Source organism: Notolabrus celidotus, chromosome 19 (genome assembly GCF_009762535.1).
Source record: "Notolabrus celidotus isolate fNotCel1 chromosome 19, fNotCel1.pri, whole genome shotgun sequence".
NCBI classification, from domain to species: Eukaryota; Metazoa; Chordata; class Actinopteri; order Labriformes; family Labridae; genus Notolabrus; species Notolabrus celidotus.
This window is the reverse complement of record NC_048290.1, coordinates 18,268,854-18,290,221: the sequence shown is the minus strand read 5'-3', so window position 1 is coordinate 18,290,221 and position 21,368 is coordinate 18,268,854. Positions and strand designations below refer to the sequence as shown.

Genomic DNA, 21,368 nt, shown 5'->3' with positions numbered 1-21,368 from the left:
ACAGTAGAATAAAAGTGACTAAATTTGAAATAGATAATAAATAAATAAATAAATAGAACTATTAAGAATACAAATAAAACTCAGTTGAAAGCAAGACTAAAAAGGTAGGTCTTGAGTTTGCCTTTAAAAATATTTATGTCCTCAGATCCTCAGATCCTCAGGCAGGGTGTTCCACAGGCGTGGGCCATGATAATAAAAAGCTGCCTCACCGTGGGTCTTGGTTTTTACGTTTGGTGCAATTAAAAGTCCACTCCCTGAAGACCTGAGGGCTCTCACTGGCTCATATGATAAAAACAAATCTGATAAATAAGAAGGGCCAAGACCATTAAGAGATTTAAAAACCAATAATATAATCTTAAAATCTAAAAGATACTGGAAGCCAATGCAGAGACTTTAAAATTGGTGTGATGTGGGCCCTCTTTCTGGTCTTTGTCAGCATTCTATCTGCTTAGTTGCAGTATGAAGAACTGTATAAAGTATTGGGCGTCTCTGTCATCTGGCAGAGAACTTCAGATGCTCTTGAGTATGCTGTAACTTTTCTCTCATGCTGCATGAATAAACTTTGCGTGTGAACTTTGATACTGAGTGCGAAGCCTCATTTCTGGTCACTGCTCCGCTGGACGATCGCCTCACTTCTGGTCACTCCACCACACTTGGTCATCAAATGTGATTTATTTTGAAGACTTTTTATTATTAATTTTGTCTGAACGAGTTTCGTGTGCTTTTTCTGTCGTTCGTCAACTCACAAAAAATGGCCCTTTTCCACCGGCCCGCCAGGGGAGCATCCGGCTCGGCTGGTGGTGAAGCTTTCAGCAGTGTGTCTGCCCCCTGGTGGCTGGCTGCAGTATAGGTCAAAAAATCTGTCAAACTTTAAAAAATAAATACACGTCGTACGAATGTTTCTCACATCCGTATGCTGTGGTGATATGTAGTTATTATTTGACTGTTTTGTGTCCAAGGCCTCTTTTTTCTGAAATGTTTCTTTTTCGTTTGTTATTAGAGTTTAAAAAACGGGGTTTTACTTCCAGGTTTCCTTTGATTCACAGCCGCCGTAGAGGGAAACTTCAAAGGGCACACAGCGTCTTGTGACGCTACGCTGTAGGGTGGAGCTTATTACAGTGGCTTCACAGGCTCTGGCTGCACAATGGATGCACCCAGGAGCGGGATTTTTTGGCTTCAGAGCCGTACAACTGGAAGAGGCGGAGCAACACTGTCCATTTTTATTTAGTCTATGGTCTTAGCCCTACTCTACTGGACTTGACTCGACTCGGTTTGTGTTCCGTTTCCACGCGCGCGGTACCTCGTTGTCAGATACCAGTTTTCCGCACCTGCTCTGGTTTCAAGCGAGCTGAGCCGATACTAAAAGGTGACGTAGACGGACTGCCGGCCACTGATTGGTCAGAGAATGTCATCACCGAAGAGTCATGAGTGTGACGCCCAATCGCGCCCAACACAGGAATCAAACCCATTTTTAAAAAACATCAGTACTCTTTTGCTCTTCTTTTGCTTTCCTCTCTCACTCGGCCTGCGACAAAAAAGGCCTCCATGTCCTCCATTGTTTGTGATTGTTGTTTGTGTCGCGTTCAAAACGACGTGAACACGGTTTCGCGCAACTGTGTTATGACGACCCCGCCCACCGTGAGTCGGTACTCGGGCTGGTGGAGAAGGTACCCAAACCGAGTCGAGTAGAGTAGGGCTGGAACTGTGTCGTGGAAAAGGGCTAATAAATAATGATACGTTCATTTATAAAGCACATTTCCAGAACAGAGGTCATAAAGGGATTTACAAAAAACAATTAGAAAAAAAATTAAGTAAATTAAATAGTGACATTAAATAATTCCATAATAAAAGATTTTGATAACAAAAATAGAAAAAACTTTTTCCATGATATTCTCATTTTACTGTTTTTATTTTAGTTTCGTCTCTTCGTGAAGCTGGAATGAAGAAAAAGACTCAGGTACAAGAAAACAACGTTTAATCATTCATCTACAAAGTCTACAGTCAGAGCATGCGAAGTAACACACCAACACAAAACTTACTTCAAACAGTTCAAATAGCAAAAAGTTAAGAATACAATCAACACTTTAGTTAGTGGTGCAACACGTATTCAGAGTCAGAGTCTGCTGCCGTGAAGAGCTCAGAGTTCATCTGTCGTTATTCGGGCACAGTTTTTATTTAAAGGAGCAGGAAGTCGCTCCAGAGCGTCTGCACTCAGACCTTCACAAACATCCGACTCTGAATACAATTGAACAATCATTTCAGGTTCTTCTTAAAGACACGAGCAGATCTCAGAGATTCTCGTCATTCTGACCGTTTGTCCCATTCAGATCCAAACTGGAGAGTTTCTGACGTCGGATCTGTCCCTGCTGAATTTAGTGTTTGTTTTTTACAATCTTAGTTTTTATGGAAACTGATGACGCTGATCACTGATGTGTGTGGATCGTCTTTAAAGGCCTAAAATAAACCATCAATAATAAAATAAGATAAAATATACAACATAATAACAAAATTAAAATATATTAAAAAAAAAAAAAAATCACACGGCCCGTCTGAGTTTAGCCGACAGTTTCAAAACAAAGTCTACAAACTGTGGAGTCCTTTTGGTTCGTCTACCAGAGCTGGTTTTTACTTCTCAGTGAAATTAAGAAACAAATAAAATTCATAAATTTTATTGAAATACTACAAAAGATAGAAAAATAGTTCTAGTATTACAGTTGGCAGCAGACTGGCTGGGCTCAGAGGAGGAAGAGGAGGAGGAAGAGGAGGAGGCTGGTTGGTAGTGATGGATCACATGATGGGGCAGCCTCTCTTGGCGGTGCGAGGATCTCCCTGCAAACAAACAGACCTTTAAAGTGATGCTCACAGGGACATCTCTCTGCTCGTCTGTAACGTCACGAAGTCACTCATCAGACTCAGACGGGAGCTGAAGGTGGCGAGAGGGTCGGAGGAGGGCGGGGGCATCGGAGATTTATCCACAAGGTTGTTTATTTGTGAGATAGTTTTGGATGATCTTTGTGTTCAGACCATAGACTGTATAAATAATGGATGTAGTATCCATGACGTCAACCATCTGTTCCTGAGCGCTGTTTTGAAGACAATCGGAGGCGGCAGCCATATAGGAAATGCGGAACTCAACCATAGACTGTATAAATAATGGACGAAGTATCCGTGATGTCACCCATCTGTTTCTGAAGCACTGTTTTGAGGCCAATCGTCGCTGGCAGCCATATTCCTGCTGTTGAGCGATTGTGACGTAAAGGCTTTAAGCCTCCTAGCCAACAGCTACAGTGTTCCCGCCTGTCGATCAAGTCAGCTGTGCCTCTCATTGGAAGACTCGTACTCTCAAAATCATAGAAATTAATGTGTTAGAAAAAAAATCAATCGGCTCTTTGAATTTGTGTCTATGTGGTTTCCGGTGTTTCTGCAGCCAGCCTCAAACGGATCCTCGATGAATTGCAGTTTTTAACACTTCTGCACTTGCCGCTTGGTTCAGACTGAGCTCTGTAGCAGTTCAGTGCTTCTTCCTAACATTTCCTTGCTGTTGAATAATCATTACAACTATTTATACCATGTGTGAAAAATAATACAAACCTTTAAATCTTTATTCTGATTTTATTTATCTATTTTTTTTTTTTTCTCACCTTTGCTCTATTATTCTTGCAGCCAGTGCAGCCTGGAGTCAACCCTGGCCTCTGATTGGTGGACGGGCAAAGCAGGCAGCCTTGAAATGAAGCTGTGAAGCTTTAACAGCTCACAGATCTTTGAGTGTGAGTTTTTTCACAAAGCATGCGTCACCTTTTTTTTTTGCAATGAATACAGAGTCACACGAACATGCAGGAGAAAATATACTTTCGCTGCAACTCTATGCCTTCATGCATTGCGGTCTCTGTGCCGCTCTGCAACACTCAGCTGCACATTAATCAGCAGTGTGATTTCTACACTCGTCAGATCAACAGTTTCTGCTGAATAAAAAAGAGGAGAAGAACGAACAGTTGCTGAGTCTGTGCAGGCGGCGAGACGGGAAATGTTGTAATCGCAGGAAGTGACAAGCTTGTGGTTCCATTTCTGTTAAGAAGGGTGATCGTCAGGCTACGTGTGAAAGCTTCGCTTCAGTGCTGAGCTGCGTCAGTTTGTCTCACCTGCTGCTGGAGGAGCTCTTCCTCAGAAGCTTCGATTTCATCATCATCGTCTTCTTCCTGCTCCTCGACTGAGGTCGTGTACGTGGTGGTTCTCTTTGCCACTTCCTGAAACACACACACAAAAAACACACACACACATACATACGATGTCATCATCCAAAATCAACAAGAAGAAATACTGTAAAGTCCTAGATGGTGTGTGTGTGTGTGTGTGGAGCGAGCGTTCGTGTGTGTGTGTTTGCTCTGACCTCTCCCTGAGGGTTGATGAGCACCACATGGACGTCCTCTCCGGAGCTCCAGGAGCTCTGGCTCTTCCACACCAGGTCTGATGGAGGTTTAGAGCTCACGCCTGCATCAGAGGCCCAAACCTGCACCCGACAGGACGAGAGAGAGAGGGAGAGAGAGAGAGAGGGAGGGAGAGAGAGAGAGAGAGAGAGAGAGAGAGAGAGAGAGAGAGAGAGAGAGAGAGAGAGAGGACGAGAGAGAGAGAGAGAGAGAGAGAGAGAGAGAGAGAGAGAGAGAGAGAGAGAGAGAGAGAGAGAGGACGAGAGAGAGAGAGAGAGAGAGAGAGAGAGAGAGAGAGAGATGAGTCAGCTGTGGCGTGGTTTCAGACCTGATGTCATGGCGTTGTTTCCGTTGTGTTTAAAGCTCTCACCGTGACTTTCTGTCCGGCCTTCAGCACGTATTTAGGAGTGAACTTGTAGGTGGCCTCAACGTCTCCGATCGTCTTAACCATCTCGTATCCCACCATGGCCTGGTCCTAAATCACACACATTAAAACATACACACATTAAAACACACAAACACATGTTCAGTTTTTTCTAAACTCAGTGTGGCGGTCTCCAGTATCTCACCTCGTCTCCGCTGTTCTGCAGAGCGATGAACTTTCCGTCCGTGTCGATCTCGTCGATGAGGACGGTCCCCGTGGCCGAGGCGGAGTGAGAGATGGACACGGAGCTGCTGGCCTCTTGCTCCTCCACGTCCACGCGCTTCCTCTTCCCCTTAGCGGTGCGCACACTGCGGCTGCTGGACGAGGCTCGGGACACGGTGACGCGGGAGGACGGGCTGGGAGAGAGCAGCAGCCTGAGGAAGGAAGACAGACGCACGTCAGCTTTGATCCAGGGAACAAGGTGAAGTGTAAATCTCACCCTTTGGTTCTCACCTCTCCTCCTCACTCTCAAGGAGCTTCCTGTATGCGTTGATCTCCATATCCAGGGCCAGTTTGACGTCCAACAGCTGCTCGTACTCGTTGAGCTGCTCCTGCATCTTGGCCCGGATCTCGGCCACCTCGCGGTCCTTCTCCATCAGCATCCTGCGGCTCGCATCTTTCTCCTGAGAGAGCGCCGTCTCCAGCTCCGATATACGATCACGCCATCCACGAGTCTGAAGGTAAACACAGAGAGAGACACAGAGAGAGAGAGAGAGAGAGACAGACAGACAGACAGACAGACAGACAGACAGACAGACAGACAGACAGACAGACAGAGAGAGAGAGAGAGAGAGAGAGAGAGAGAGAGAGAGAGAGAGCACATACTTTAATGATCTGAAAGGCTTTGATTTCCTCTTCCTGAGTTTACTGAGCGTGATGTTTTGGCAGTGTCAGTTTTTCTGCATCTTCTCCGTCTGTCGTTCCTCTGAGAATGTGAAGTTAAATCCAGAGACAGAAGTTTACCTGGAGCTGCTTCTACAACGCTGACTCCATCATCCACACGGTTTGCTATTAGACAGTAAGGATTTAAAGGCTACAGTAATAATAATAATGATAATAATAATAATAACAATAATAACAACCACAACAATACAAAATAAAGTGAAAAATTAAAACAATAAAAACCAACACAAAAATACACTTAAAAATAATAAATAAGAAAATGAAATAAACTTAAAATAATAATAATGATAAAAATAACATAATAATAAATATGACAATAAAAATACTAACACAAACAATAAAATAATAACTAAAATATAACATAAAATAAACTAATAATGATCACTAATAAATTAAGAATTTAAAAAAATAATAATAATTAAACATTACACAAAATAAAAGAATCATAATTGAATAAATAAATCAAATAATAATAAATAAATTATAATACAAATTAAAATAAGAAAATTAACAATGAAAAATACAAAATCCGCAAATAAAAATACAGAAAATGAATTATACTTATAACAATAATAATATGGGGAAAAAAATTATAACAATACTAACAAAAAATAAAATAACTTATATATTGAATTAAATAATCTAATAATAATCATCAATATAATAAAACATTTTTTAATAATAATTAACATAACACATTAAAATGAAAAATAACACATTAAATAAAATAAACATAATAAAATAAACATAATTACATAAATTAATAAAATAAGAAAAAAATATATAATAAATAAAATAATTAATAAATAATAATAAATAAATAATAATAATAATTAATAAATAATAATTAAATAGGAAAAGATTAATCAGAAATAAACGATTGAGTTTGGGCGTCTTTGTTATCTTTCTAGGGGTCTTCGTTTCTGCTCAAACAACCACAGAGTTTCAAACACGAAACAGGGACTGAGGTGTTTCTAGAAGTCTCGAAAACCTCAAATAAAACCAGAAACATCAGACAGCTCTAAACATGGAGGATGCTCAGTGTAATCTCAGATTAACGGATTTAAAGACAGAGAGCGAGCACTAAATGTGCTGAGCTGCAAAAATATGAAGTTTAAAGTTTAAGTTTTCACTTTTATTGAATGATGAAAAGTAAAGTGAAGAAGTGGAACAAGAGGAGTCTCATAATAAAGATAAAATTTCTCACCTCCTTCTGCAGTCCGGAGAGCTGTGCAGTCAGACTCTCGATCCTCAGCGAGGACTCCCTCAGCTCCTCTCGGGCCATGCTGGCTGAAGCTCCGTTCATCTCGGACAGACGATGAAGATCCTCCAGCTGTGGATGATCAGAGATCAAGCTTTCAGAGAATCATCTACACACGTTTCCTCCTCATCATCATCATCACCACGGAGAGAAAGAGGAACCGAGTTGTGGCTGCACTTCCGGACAAACACAGGAACTCGAGCAGAGAGGTTAGTACTCTGGTTTCTTACACATTTACAGTCTCACTTATTTGTGACGTGAGTGAAGCTTCTGTTGTTTCTCACTGACTCTGAAAGAAGAGGATTTAATCTGAGCGGTGAACACGCTGCAGAGAGAATCTGCGTGTTTCAATGCATTCTCTGTGTCGTGTATATTGTGTCATCCTGCAGGCGGTTTGACCTCCTCACAACCTCTTACTCTGCACACAAACCACAAGCTCACAATGCAGCCTGCAGGTGGAAACAGAGCCGCACATGAAACACACACAACAACATGTACAGTGTGACGCTTTAATCGACCTGAAGAAGAAGAATCCTCAGTACAAAGATTATAAATGGACATGTCACGCCTTTTGCTGCATCTCCGGTCTCGTACATCACGTAATGATAAAGGTAGATAAGTTTATTGACAATAAAGTTGTTCACTCTGACTTCAGAGTGACAGAAAAACAACAAACATCAGAGAGGAGAGAAAAATAACAAACACGCATGCAGACTCTGAGCAGGGTCTCTCTGCTACAGCAGCAGCTCAGACTGACCTCTAGTGGCAGCAGCTGGGTACTACAACAACAGACTATTATTTTAAGACAAAATGAAGCAGGAGTAGTACAAGAATAATATATATTTTTAATTAATACAGTAAAATTTAAATAGAAAAATAAAAAAGAATAAAAATGTAAAGGTTTGTAAAAATGTTATACATGAAATAAATAGTTGTAATTATTATTCTACAGGCAGTAAGGACGTGTTCTGCAGGAGAATGTCCTTAAATGCTGCACAGTTGCATCTAAACACAGAAAAATATACTTATTTTGGTGTCTAAATTATTATAATTTAGAGTTTTATAGCAGAAAATAAATATTCAGGCTGTCAGATTTAAATGCTGTGTATCAGGTGAGGGTCTTCTGTCCAGTCCATCCAGGATTTGGGGGATTTTTTGTGATTGTTGCGGCCCAAAAAGCCTGTTTTTGCGACAGCTCTTTGAAAAATAACATCTCAGGGGCTAGTAAATATGCTAAATTACAGTTGTTTTTAGAAAACATTATTGATGTGGCCACTGACTGTATTTGGATTCTCTTGATTCACAGAAAATTGCCATGAAAGGTTTGTATTGCATATTTACGACGGTCCCTGAATGTACCTGCAGTGACAGGCGCACTTGACAGATAGTCAGTTCACGGCACTCTGAAATGAATCTGCATCTTTGATGAAAAGGAGTTGATCAAAACTTACTAAATGTGTCTGATGTTTCACCAAACTGGATTAAATCCAGCTGTAGACGCAGAGCTTTTTACGGTAATGGCGGCAACAACGTGAAACCTCAAATATTAAACAGACGTCCCCCGGTTGGTTCTTTGTCACTAACGCACACCTTGGGTAAAAATCATCAATGAAGGTGAGACAGATGCATGGAGGTGAGGAGAGCTGGTTCATAAAGCACACCTGCTGCAGGTAGAGACCAAGTGAACACTGAGCCCCTCAGATAATAACTCTAGTATCTATAAATAACAACGTTGTCATTGTCTGCGGTCCCTGCTTTTGACCCGTTCTCTGTGCGTGTTCTGCTGTTGAAAAGTGCCGCTCAAGTGAGGACCTACTTTTATGTTCCAAGGAAGTCAAATTGATAATGAAACCGATGACGTACAGGGGCTGAGATTAAGGTAATTGGTCAAATTTTCGGGAAAGTTGCGGTGATTGTATAAAAATGCAAGGCTGCGCAAAAATCACACTGATTGGTTGAATTTGCGTTCATAGAAGCAATCACGAAATTGCAACTTCCTGGAGGGACTGAACTGTCTGACTACATGCTCCATCTTAAGGTGAAGATTCATGAGTTACACTTTCATCCCACAGCTGTGAAAGAAGACATGTGCCTGTGCGCGTGCCTGTGCGCGTGCGCGTGCCTGCCTGTGCGCGTGCCTGTGCGTACCTTGGTAACGTAGGTGCTCGCCATGTTGTCCTTGTAGATCATGATCTGCTCCTCGTTCTGCGCCCTCATGTCGGTCAGAGCCTGAGTCAGTTTGAACTCGTACTCCTCTTTCCGTCCAGAGTCCACCTCCACCAGCCGGGACTCGTACCGGTGCCGGGCCTCCTTCACCTCCTGCAGCGCAGACACACCTCGTCAGACTGAACTCCTCAGGTGACATGTCGAGTAACATGATGCAGACTAAAGATTTGTCTCCTCACCTCGTCGTGCACGTTCTTACGGAAGTCCATCTCCTCGGTCAGACTCTGGCAGCGGTTCTCCAGATCGACTCTCATCAGCATCTCGTCGGCCAGGAGCTTCTTCGCCTGAGTCAGACCTGTGTCCAGCTGTGAACACGTGACATGATTACAAATAAGACCTTTGTGTGAGGTTAACGTCGAGAAGAACTTTGAAAGAAAATCAGACAAAAAGCTTTACAAACACTTACAAATAACATTAAACTGGATTTAAAGCAAACAAAATCTCATAAATATAATTTTTTATATTAATTATCTCTACATGTTAAAGTATGATCACAACAAAGATGATGCTCCTGATCTACATTCCTATATTAGACTTTATTTCAGTGAGTATGGTCCTGCTCTTTACCTCAGGTGCGAGAGATAACTTCAGTTTTTGTTATTTTATTCATTATATTTAATATTATGTTACTGAAAACTCTGTTGTAATGATTAAAAAAGATAAACTCTTCTTGTTTTGTGTGTTTTGTTTTTTTTTTATTTGAAATAAATCAACAATATCAACATTTTCAAGCAAAGAAACATGAGTTTAAACTCTACATTTACGATTTTAATGCTTCATTTTCTTTCAAATTCAGGTAAAATTAGTACAATGTAGACATGCTGTTTGAGTAAAAAGTCTAAGATAATTTTAGTTTGGCACTAAATGAATTAAAAACTAATAAAAAAATTTCATTTTGTGTAATTTTTGTTGTCAAAAATAGAATTTAAGGTATTTATAAGCAAAGAAACATGATTTAAAACTTAATTTGTGTTTGTAAAGCTTAAATCTTTTTAAAATTAAGGGGAAAACTTTATGGTGTAGACTTGTTCTTTGTGTTAAATGTCTAAGATCATTTTAGTTTGGTACTACATGAATAAAAGCTAACAAATATTGTTGCTTTGTGTGATTTTTTGTAGTCAAAATAGTATTTAAGGCATTTAAACAAATTAACACAATGTAGAACTTGTAATTTGGATTTTATGTTTGATTAATTTTAAATGTGTTAATCTGATGGAAAAACAGCTTCAACAGCTCTGCAGAGCCAAATACGATTAAACAGATATATATATATATATATCACGAGTGTATTTCTGAGACCAAAAACTCAGTAAATTTCTCGTCTAAAAAATGTCTTGTTTGCTAAAAATTGATCAAAAAGTTTCATGTAAAAAATAAACCATGACATTAATTTCTGATGACGAAGCAACAGAGTATGCCATCTTTGTTAACTTAATTTCTGTTATGGGAGTAAAGGACCTGCAGCTACGCTCCCAAAAGGGGGGCAGGGCTTTGCAGAGACCATGTGACTCAAACAGGAAATGCCTCCTCGTCTCGGTCGGCCTCACTCAGACACGTTAAAGGAGGTGAAGAGCTTCAGGTGTTTACCTCCTGCAGCTGCTCCTGCAGGTCGGCCAGCGTGGCCTCCAGGCTCCTCTTCTCAGACAGTGCCGTGGCCAACATCCCCTCCTTAGAGTTCAGCTGAGCATCCAGGTCCTTCAGTCGGGCCTGAGAGCCCGCCGCCTCTGAGTCCTTCTTGTTGTAGCTGAGAGAGAGAAAAGGAAAGGGAGGGAGGGAGAGAGGGATGAGTGGTGTGAGAATGTAAATGTCACCAGCAGTAGCATGTTGGTGCTCAGGGTTATGTTAAAGGACTGTGACAGAGGGATCCTGGTGGACTGACAGGTGGATAGAGGAGGAGATCTTTAATGATGAAGACGTTTTGATGAACGTATGACGGGAGGGGGAACGTCCGGTTTTGTAGAAATCAGTTATTTCTGACCACAGAAGAAGAACATCCTGCATGTTTTCCTTCAGTTACTTTAATGGGATCAAAGTTTATAATCAAGCCGACTGATGGTATAAAAGCCATAAAGTGAGTCACCTGATCAAGTTCATATCAGAGTCTACAGAGTCCAACTCAGCCGAGAGTAAAGGTGCTCTATCTTCACCCTCACGTGGTTTCATTCATCCTGTTACACACACACACACACACGTCTTCACTCTGACCGGTCATATGATGTAAAGGTCATCACCTCTGCTCGTTCACTCGAGCTGGAATTCAACAAATATTTCTTGCTGCGTTCTCACGTCGGCTCGCCCCGACCTGCGGTGAAATTAGAGCAGAGGGCTGAGAGGAAAACACCAGGGTGAAACTTTCAGCTGTTTGTGTTTTAACCAACGCACCGCTCACTTAAATATAACAACTATCACTTCTCGTTTCAGTGCAAAAATACTTTTATTTGTTTGTTTAAAGAAATGCTGTTAATGGTGCCGGTTGGTCAGTTAGTTTAGGTGCGCCCCATGTACAGGGGCTACAGTCCTCGTTGAGGCAGCCAGTGGTTTGACTCCCGGCCCCGACTCTTCGCTGCATCTCTACGTTTCTTTTCTCATCTATTAAAAAGGAAAAATTCCCCAAAAAAACAAATTGCTGTTTTAATTAATAAACTCAAAGATCAATGTTTGGCATGGATGCAAACCTTTGATACAACCACCTGCTGCTGCTTTTTCTTCAACTCAATCTCCTCTGCATCTGCAGGACTTCTTCACCACGCTCCAGTCTCTGTAATCTAACATGGTACACGATGCATAACCTTTATAACATGTGTTATTAAAACACATACTGATAGGTAAGGTGTCACGATATCAGATATTTGGACTTTGATAGGATGCTGGTAAAAATAAAACAATATTGAGACGTGTTTAAATACCACAGTATCAATATGATTTCCTGAGCGCCAAAAAGGGTTAATTTTGTTATTTTTGATTTCTAGCCTGCACACAGACCGCTACAAAGAAGTTACTGATGACAGGTCAACGTTTAGCAAACTGATGAGAGTCTAAATATAGAAGATTCTCCTAAAAAACGATGTTTAACCAAAGTCAAATATCTCCTAAGTTTCTCACTAATTTGGTCGTTTTAAAGTTTCGGTGGGCAGTGGAGCTCCGTGTCAACACTACGCAGGTCGGCTGCTGTCTTTCTGTTCTGCTCTCTGTCACAAACATAATGTGTGTCTTTAAGAGATGCTGAAAGGACCTTAAAACATCATTATTATCTGACCTATGAATGAGGAGAGTCAGCGGTGCAGTGGCTGTGACGGAGGGCGGAGCAGAAACACACACCAGGCAGCGACTTCAGCTCCAAGCACACCATTCCTCCACATTTGTGCCGAGGTGTGGGCGTGTTTAAGAGCTCTTTAGGAGCGTAACCTGGGACTTCCACCAGATACGTGTCCGGTCCGGCTCCGTGGTCTCTCGTCCGTCAACAGCCACCGGTTGCATTTTAAGAACCCAGCACGGAGCAGGACCTCCGGACAGATGGAGTCATGTGACCGAGGTTTTCCCGAGGTAATTACTGAATCAAGGATTCTCCTCCTCTCTTCATCCATGTTGTCTTTCTGGTCCTCTGAAAACCTCTGACCTGTTGACTCCAGGCCTGGCTCCACTCATCATGACGGTTTGTTGTTGTAGTAAAGTGAAATACGATCTGGTGATAACACAGAGTGTTTTATTCTGAAAATTAACCGGATGTTTTCATTTTGTTTTGGTGCCTGACTTCCTGTCCCGCTCCATCTGCTCTGTTGAGATTGATGCGTCGTGCTCCGGCATTCCGCAAAAATAGAAGTCTTGTGTATCTGATCCGGAGCTCCTCCGACCTGCCGGAACGCAATATGGCGGAAGTGGAACTTCCAGTGGAAGTTAACACATTGACTAGAATAGAAACCTATCAGATCCGGTGCTGAGACGGATCTGATGGAATTTGGCCGTAACTGCTGTGAAACGATCAACTAACAAATCAAATAACTCCTCATAGTTCTGATCTCTCTCTCTCTCTCTCTCTCACTCTCTCTCACTCTCTCTCACTCTCACTCTCTCACTCTCTCACTCTCTCTCACTCTCTCTCTCTCTCTCTCTCTCTCTCACTCTCTCTCTCACTCTCTCTCAATCTCTTTGTCGATCTATCATCTCTACTCGCTCTCTCACTTTCATTCGCTCGAGCCAGCTTCTGATCGGAAATAAGAAAGTGGATCTGTTTTTATTTCAGAGTCTTTGGAGCCATGAGATACTCCTGAATGTTTAAATAACAGGTATAGTAATATTATAAAGAACTAGTGTTGAACATTTCGACAGCCGGACTGATAACTTGAGACTCGTCTGTCTGTCTAAGGCGATACGGAGTGAAGCGGTTTCTTGTTAGTCCAGTTTGCAGTAACAGGATCAAGTGGCAGTCAAAAGTAAAAAATAAACGCTCTTTACTTCTTTGGTTTGAAAACAATCTGACAAATACAGAACAGAGGGACATATTTCCACTTTGACAAAACATGCTGGACTTCCACTTCCCAGCTCTGTGCGGGGTTAACTGAGTCAACAGGGAGACTGTTTCAGAGGGTATGTGAGTATAAATGAGTCTGTTATTGGAGCTCGGCTGGGACGGCCTCTGGGTAACGACAGGCGGGTAAGAATGAGAGGAATGCACTGAGGTATGTCTGCTTTCTCACATTTTACTGAGAAACATCAAGCGGGCGGGAAACGACCGACCCGGTCTCTGAGGGGCCGAAAACAGCTCACAGAATACCACAGATACTAAAGACTGAATCCTCACCGCTGAGGTCTGAGTCTGACTGAGAGTCCAGCTCTAATGAAACACAAGCTTCACCCACAAACACACACAGAGAGTTAAAGTAAAGCCTGCTGTGTGAGGTATCTGTAAACTGAGGGCCTCTTTAACGCCAGACTCAAGACTTCAATCAGACAGAAGACACACACTGAAGTAATTATGACGCCCGGCCTCTGAAGAGCGAGTGGTTAATGATCCTGTGTTCATATGAGAAGTCTCTGCAGGTTTAACATTCTGTAATAAAGACATGAGTCGAGTGTTATCTGCAGTTTTATATTATTTAACGCTGCTGTTGGTAATCTCGGAGAAAACATCGGTTCAGGCAGAGACTTTGAATGTTAACACGACCCCTCCCCTCTCTTTTTAGGGCCCGCCACCGTTCAAACGTAACACCGATGAGAACACGCGTCTTGTTTCTTGCTTTGTCCACCTCCTTCTTGTAAACCTGCTTCTCAGCACGCATCTTTGGTATCTTCGCCATGTTCATCCTTCTGTAAGCAGTCTTGGCCAAAAGGAGGAATTGGAAGTTTGTGTCGAGGCTGTCCGCTATTGTTTTTTGGGTTTTTTTTTTGTTTTTTTACAGCTGAAGAGAGACAGGAAATGTGGGGAGTAGAGAGCGGGGGAAGACATGCAGTGAATGGTCGACCGGCCGGGAGTCGAACCGGCGAACTCACGAGGACTGTAGCCTCTATATGTGGGACGCTTAGACCGCTAGGCCACCAAGCGCCCCATCGCTAATGTTACTACAAACTTCTTTGGGAACTTCTTGTGCACGCTCATTGAGGAAGTAGTGTTGGACTCGCAACCAATCAGGACGGATGGTCAGAGAGTAGTTCTGATTGGTCTGTGATAACGGGAACGAGGGGAGTTATAACATTGCTCAATACATAAGCAATGGAAAACAGAGTTTTCGTAATAATCTCAAAATACTTCAATTACTGATGAATGCCGATGGGTATTATGACTTTCTCTAAACAAAGCAGAAAAAAAGTTCAGTTTTTTACCCCGTTCTTACCAAGCGGCAACTTCTGGTCTCAAACTATGAAGCCCATGTGGAAGTGTTATAAATTGCACTTCATCGAGAATCTGCTTGAGGCTGGCTGCAGAAACACCGGAACCCACATACACACCAATTCAAAAAAGACGATCTTTACAGCATTAATAAACATGTTAACAGCCTGTTTCAAAAAACGGCTTGGCTCTACTTAGCTAATTCCTTTATCGGCACACACTGTATCGGAGGTGAATTTTTTTTCCTAACTCGACGGTTCAGAAGATATTAAGATTACGAGTTTTTGTCCAAATAAGGACATGACTGACTGGACTCCCGGACGGGAACACATAGCGGTTGGCTAGGAGTCTCAAACTCCGCCCCTTTACGTCACACTCTGCCTGGTTGAGTTCCGCATTTCCAATATGGCTGCCGCCGTCAATTTTCTTCGAAACAGCGCTCAGGAACAGACGGGTGACGTCACGGATACTACGTCCATTATTTATACAGTCTATGGTTGTTACCAACAGCTGCTTTAACAAGCTGGTTTGAAATGCTTTATTCTAGGGGTGGGCGATATGGCATAAAGTAATCACAATCTTGAAATATCACCGCTCTTTTTCGTGTGTTTTTTACGACTATTTTGCAATTTACTGACCGGCACTACCAAACTAATTTTAGGATTTAAAAACAAAGTCCTCAAAGAGAAAAATACAACTAATTGAATCTGTGTGTGCAATTTGACCAACACATGATAAATAAATCCAGTTTAGTAAGAATTCCAGTGTGATGTCTTTAAACAGAGTGAGACTGGCTTTGTGTTTACCATCTTTAAGCGCACCTCGTGTGTAACCTGACACCAGACTGAGACAGGCTGCTGTTTGCTAATGAGCCAAACATAGGTCTACTATTTTCATACTCAGTGCACGGCTCAATGATGCAACGGATTGACATCAGAGTGATCAGTTTGTTGCAATATGGCATTGCAATATGGATTGTGGATGCATTCAAATCCTACAAGATCAACAATGGTGGTGTTATATCTCACTGAGCAGGACCTGATCAGATGGTAAACATTAGTATCATGAAGTTTCTGTGCAGCATGCAAACTCTGCAGGGGTCATCAGCTCTGCGTCACTACAGGCCATTCAGGTTTTAACACAAAGACTACACTGAGGCAACAAACACGTGTTATTTTTCCAAATGCATCTCAGTGTTTTAATCGTGAAGTATGTTCGATTTAAATAACTTATAACTCTATAAGCAGATCCTCACATGCAGGCTGGTGCATCAGAGTATTAAACTCTTAGATAAGTGATTTAACAAACTAAAAACTCCAGTATTGACTTCTGCATTTAGTGAATAAATAAAAGGCGTTGAGCAGAGCGTGTAATCAAGCTGTGATTTAAACTCCAGGAAAAGTCAAACCAGCGAGTGTCACAATCCTCACACACTCCATCGCGTCAACTGGTGAAGACCAGACACACGAACAGGCGTCACAGCCACCTGTGGTCTGCTGTCAAAGAGCTGACCACACACACACACACACACACACTCTGTTGAACAACACACAGCACCTGACTGCAGCATGTGTGTGTAGTTTTACACAGAGACTCTGGGACGTTCATTCAGCGTCGCTCTTTTCACCTCTCAAAGGGAGTTCACTGCGGCGGGTGAAACCACGCTGCGGCTTCACACATCAACACACACTCGGCTGTGGGCGCCACTCTGACGTCTCAACACAACACTGATTACTGTTTACAAACAAAAGCATTAGATTTTCCTGTCACACATTTTAAAAACCAAAACAGTTGAGTTATCATGCATCATGCAGGGTGAAGATATATCTGAATGAGCTGTTTGAGGCTCCACACTGTTCATTCATTCACTTCAGGTCAGCAGCTGTGATGTGCAGCTGTTAACTCCTGTCACATATACACTGAAACACAAACACACACGTGTTTAAGTGCATCAAGGACTTATTCTATTCAATACAAGGTGGACTTTAAAATTACGCAACTTCCATATGGAGACAAAATCAAAAACTCTATTTATATTTTTTCTGAATGTTTGATGAAGTGACTGAGGTGTTTTTTTAACCTATGATTCAAAATAAGATTTTTTTTGTGTCACATTTTAAATTTTCACTTTGAAAATAATGAAACTGGTGATATAACAGCTGTTGTTTAACATGTGTTTACTCAGTCAGAGAGATTTTAGGGGTTACAAATAAAGCCTAATAATAATAATAATAATGCATTATCTCACATTTGTAACCGCTTTAAATTAATGCACTTAATTGTATTGTTATTTCAGCAATATTAAAATATTTTGCAGCCCTACTCATCATATATCACACCAATCCATCTGTTCTCAGCTGCATTCTCAGTATAATTTCACTGCTTCATTTTAACTTGGTGTTACTTTTGCTTGTTGTTTTTATTTATTTTATGTTATTTTATTTATTGTTGTGTATTTATCCCTCTGAAGTGTCCTTGAGTGCTGAGAAAGGCGCTTTTAAATAAAAATGTATGATTATTAATAATAATAATATCAGCAGTAATAATATCAAATCTGCCATTTTCTTCGTGGAACACTGAATCCAGTTGATTTCTGCACCTGTGTCTGCCTTTTGTTCTGAACAGGATCTACCGACAGACCCTGAAGGCACCACGTCCCCTTCAGCCTAATTAAACCTTCTAATTCTCCAGGTAGACCTTAATTAAATACTCATGAGTCTGAACTAATGTTCGCTTATTCAGCAGTTTGAATGACTTTAGATCCATAAAGAAGATTTTATTGTTGTGTTAAAGCTGGACTGACAAAGGTGGGCGGGTAACAGCTGCCAATCATTCTAAACACTGTTATTTTAACTTCTCCTGAACACAGGTTGATTTAGTGAGTTAGAAACTGAATACAAGTTATATTTTAGTTTGTTTTTATGACTCTGGGTTTATTGACGCCCCACATAGACGTAACCTCCTGCAGCCTGTTGTGCGTAAAGCTGCAAAAATGGCTCGAAAATCAAAGTTTGAGAGCGAAGCGTGCCGGGTTCGTGTCCGCATTAAGACCAGGACGTGTGATCAACGTGAGAGGCTTACTTCTGCTGGAGCTGCTCATGCTCGGTCCTGATGTTCCCCAGCTCGATCTGCAGCCAGGCCCGCTCCTTGGAGGACTCATCCAGGCTCCTCCGCGCGTCCGCCAGCTCCGTCTCATACAGGGCGCGCAGTCCGGACAGCTCTCGGCTCCGCACGTCCTCCTTCTCGCTGATCTTCACGTGGAGGATCTCGTTCTCGGACTCCAAGCTGCGGACTTTGTCAATGTAGACGGCCAGGCGGTCGTTCAGGTTCCGCAGCTGCTGTTTCTCCTGCAGCCTGGTGATCCGGGTCGGGCTGAGCGGGGAGCCGCTGCCACACGTGCTCCTCGGACCGGTGGGAGTCGCGGTCGCCATTGCAGAAGAAAGAGCTAAAACCGGGATAAAGAAAGACCAGGGACGGGCCGGGCTCGGGAAGAACCTCTGCGGGGGTAACGACTCAGATTTAACCGCTCAACAGCAGCCCGCACTTCCGTAAACTGTGTGGAAGTGGATCCTGTTCTTTCTTAGAATGAAAGAGGTTTGGCTTCCAACATGGCGGCTCATTAAAACATGGACGTTAGTCCAACCAGCCAATCAGAGAGCTCGACGCGATGCGGTCTTTCAACTTTGACTTATGGGGGCACTTCGAAACGTGACCGACGTACACCGGAAGTGTCCAGAGCGGGTGGGGTGGATTCCAATCATGAGTGATTCCAGCAGCTGACTCCGCACGGTGTCCCGGTGTTCACATCAAGCGCATCCTGAAAATAACGACTGAGCTTGAATTATTTGATTGTAGATATTTTTCCCGGTTTGGAAGCTTCTCTATGCGGACATATTAAAGTGATAAGACAGAAAACAAAGGATATTTATTGATTATTTAAACATAAAACCCATTTCTTTGACTCAACATTTATTTAATATTATAGCTCAGCAGTGCTGTATCAAAGCCTTCATATTGTGCATTAAATTAAAGCTTATATCGGTGTTTGTCAGAGATGTCTGTCTCATCATCACACAAAGCAGACAGGATAGTCTAAATATATTAGTAAATCTGTAGGTAAATGAAATAAATACATTTTATTTCAAGGAGAAAAAAACAAATTGGATTTTTATTATTATTTTAGTATTATCAATCAATTTTATAGAGTTTGTATGTTTAATTTATGACAATGTTGATTTTAACCTCCACGAAAATTAAATTTTAGTTGATTAGCACATATTTTATTTGTTACATTATTTTTCTTTAAATATGTTCTTTAATACTATTCAAGTGGTCATGTTTTATGATCACTTATGTTCAGTTCAGACGACTTATTTGATCCCCGAAGGGCAATTCTGTTTACAGTTTACCCTGCCTTATTGCAACAATCTAAATGTATACAATTTATTATTATTATTAAATAATTAGCGAACAAAAACAAACATTCACAAACATAGAAAACCATATTCACAAGTCAGTGCCAACAGATCAGCAGGATCAGCAATAAATACAATAAATACAATGTCAATGATGCATCAAGAAGATACACCTGAGACTCCAAATTTAGCATAAGCCACAATTGGTTCCAGTTTACTTCTCAGCATTTAGCAGGCTGATAGCTGAAGGTATAAATGAGTTAGAGAATCTATTTGTTTTCCTTGGGGGTGCATAATAGCGCCGCCCAGAGGGCATACGAGAAAAGTCAGAGGAAAGAAGGTGGCAAGGCTGACCTATTATTCCTCTGGCTTTCTGGACCACACGTTTCTTCCAGTGGGGGGGCTCAAGTCCTTCCTTAAAAGACTTTCAATGAAAGAATGAAAAAAACAAGATAGGATGCCCTCCGAAATACTGAAGAGTTCAGCTTCCGCTGCAAGTGAATCCTTTGTTTACCACGTTTAAATATTCACTGGGTTCTGAACAAACTTAAGTTCAGGGTCAAACACAGTTCCCATATACTTATAAGATTCAACAATTTGTACGTCTTCACCATGAATGATGCTGGCTTTGGGTGAAGGCCTCTGGCCAGTTCTTCTAAAGTCTATAACCAGTTCTTTAGTTTTTGGGACAGTAAGGTCAAGGGAGTTATCATCACACCATTTAACAAATTGATAAAGCATCTCCATGGCCTGACTCAGAACCCTGAAGAAGAGACAGCAGAGCTGTATTTTTTTTTAATGTCAGTTTGTTACACAGTCAGATAAAAACTCTTCACAGGAACTTTAAAGGCGACCACTCTGAGTCAGTTGACCTTATCTCCGCCCTGAATGCAAACACCGACCCTTTAGGTTTTTAACATTCCTTTGAAAGAGAGAAAGGCCTCTGCCTGCAGGACTTCATAAGCAAACCAATAAAGAGTCATGAACGTAATCAGTTACATCTTTAGAACAAAAGCTCATATTGATCCAGGAGTAGAGAGTAAAACAAGCAAAGTCTTGATCCCGAGTTCTAATTTAAGTTCTTGCAAATAAAAATTTTCATGCAGAGCTCCAGGCGTGAGGAGCTGAAAGCATGCAAAACTATCTGTCTTTAAAAGACACATCTTCAAAAATCCCTCTGCAGCAGGATGGATGTGATCCAACGAGGAACCAGCAGGGGGCAGGATTTGTTCTAATATGCTGGACTCAAACTTTTTTAGGTCTTTACAAGCTCAGAGGAAGTTTTAGTCATGTATTTTCAGTTTGTACCTTCATTTCTGACATCACGCTTCAGGAAAATAACCATGTCAGCTTCTCTTAAACACACCCTCTCTCCATCTGTCTCAAACCCTGTTCTTTTAAAGCATTATAAACTTATTACCCTAGGCCTTTAAAATTTTAAATACCCACAGAACAGATCTAACAGAGCTGACAGGTCACAGACATTACTTTGAACACCTTTAAAGAACATACCAACGTTCAGCCGGCTGCAGATCCATCATCCCTCAGTGATCAACAAACATTAACGGTCCACAGCAGGAGGGCTCAGAGTCAGGTGACCTGCATCCACATCAACACCTGAGTGTATGAAACAGACCTGTAAGACGCCACCTTCAGAGGGAGTGGGTCAAACACTGAAAGCCAATGACACTGACAGCACCTATCAGCCCTGACGTGATAACAGTGAACCCTGAGACATTCTGTACTTCTGTTTCAAGATATAAAGGCCTAGGAAAACACTACTTATTTTAGTGTGACGTCTTTATTTGTCACGAGACAGCCGTCACTTAAAAACAAGATCCAGAGAGCAGAAAAGTTCTCAAGCTGACCTCCTGCATGTGCTTAAAGGTGT

At 41.7% G+C, this 21,368-nt stretch overlaps 1 protein-coding gene across 1 annotated transcript; it reads right to left on the bottom strand.

Moving 5' to 3' along the window:
* Positions 1 to 1,958: 1,958 nt before the first annotated feature.
* On the bottom strand, positions 1,959 to 18,708 carry lmnb1 (lamin B1). The gene is made up of 11 exons (XM_034709156.1): positions 18,144 to 18,708; positions 10,826 to 10,982; positions 9,418 to 9,543; positions 9,161 to 9,331; positions 6,959 to 7,084; positions 5,302 to 5,522; positions 4,994 to 5,222; positions 4,795 to 4,899; positions 4,388 to 4,507; positions 4,140 to 4,244; positions 1,959 to 2,829 (listed from the first exon to the last, which is right to left on the bottom strand). The coding sequence occupies exons 1-11, from the start codon at positions 18,491 to 18,493 to the stop codon at positions 2,788 to 2,790; spliced, it is 1,752 nt and encodes a 583-aa protein (XP_034565047.1). The 5' UTR covers positions 18,494 to 18,708; the 3' UTR covers positions 1,959 to 2,787.
* Between the last annotated feature and the right edge of the window lie 2,660 nt (positions 18,709 to 21,368).

What these genes read in the sequence shown, in the direction of transcription:
- lmnb1 (XM_034709156.1), bottom strand. Translation starts at nt 18,493, where the DNA reads ATGGCGACCGCGACTCCCACCGGTCCGAGGAGCACGTGTGGCAGCGGC. An exon ending in CGAGCACCTACGTTACCAAG is followed by an intron (nt 7,085 to 9,160) that starts GTACGCACAGGC and finishes GATCATCCACAG; the next exon opens with CTGGAGGATCTTCATCGTCT. An exon ending in CTTGAGAGTGAGGAGGAGAG is followed by an intron (nt 5,223 to 5,301) that starts GTGAGAACCAAA and finishes TTCCTTCCTCAG; the next exon opens with GCTGCTGCTCTCTCCCAGCC.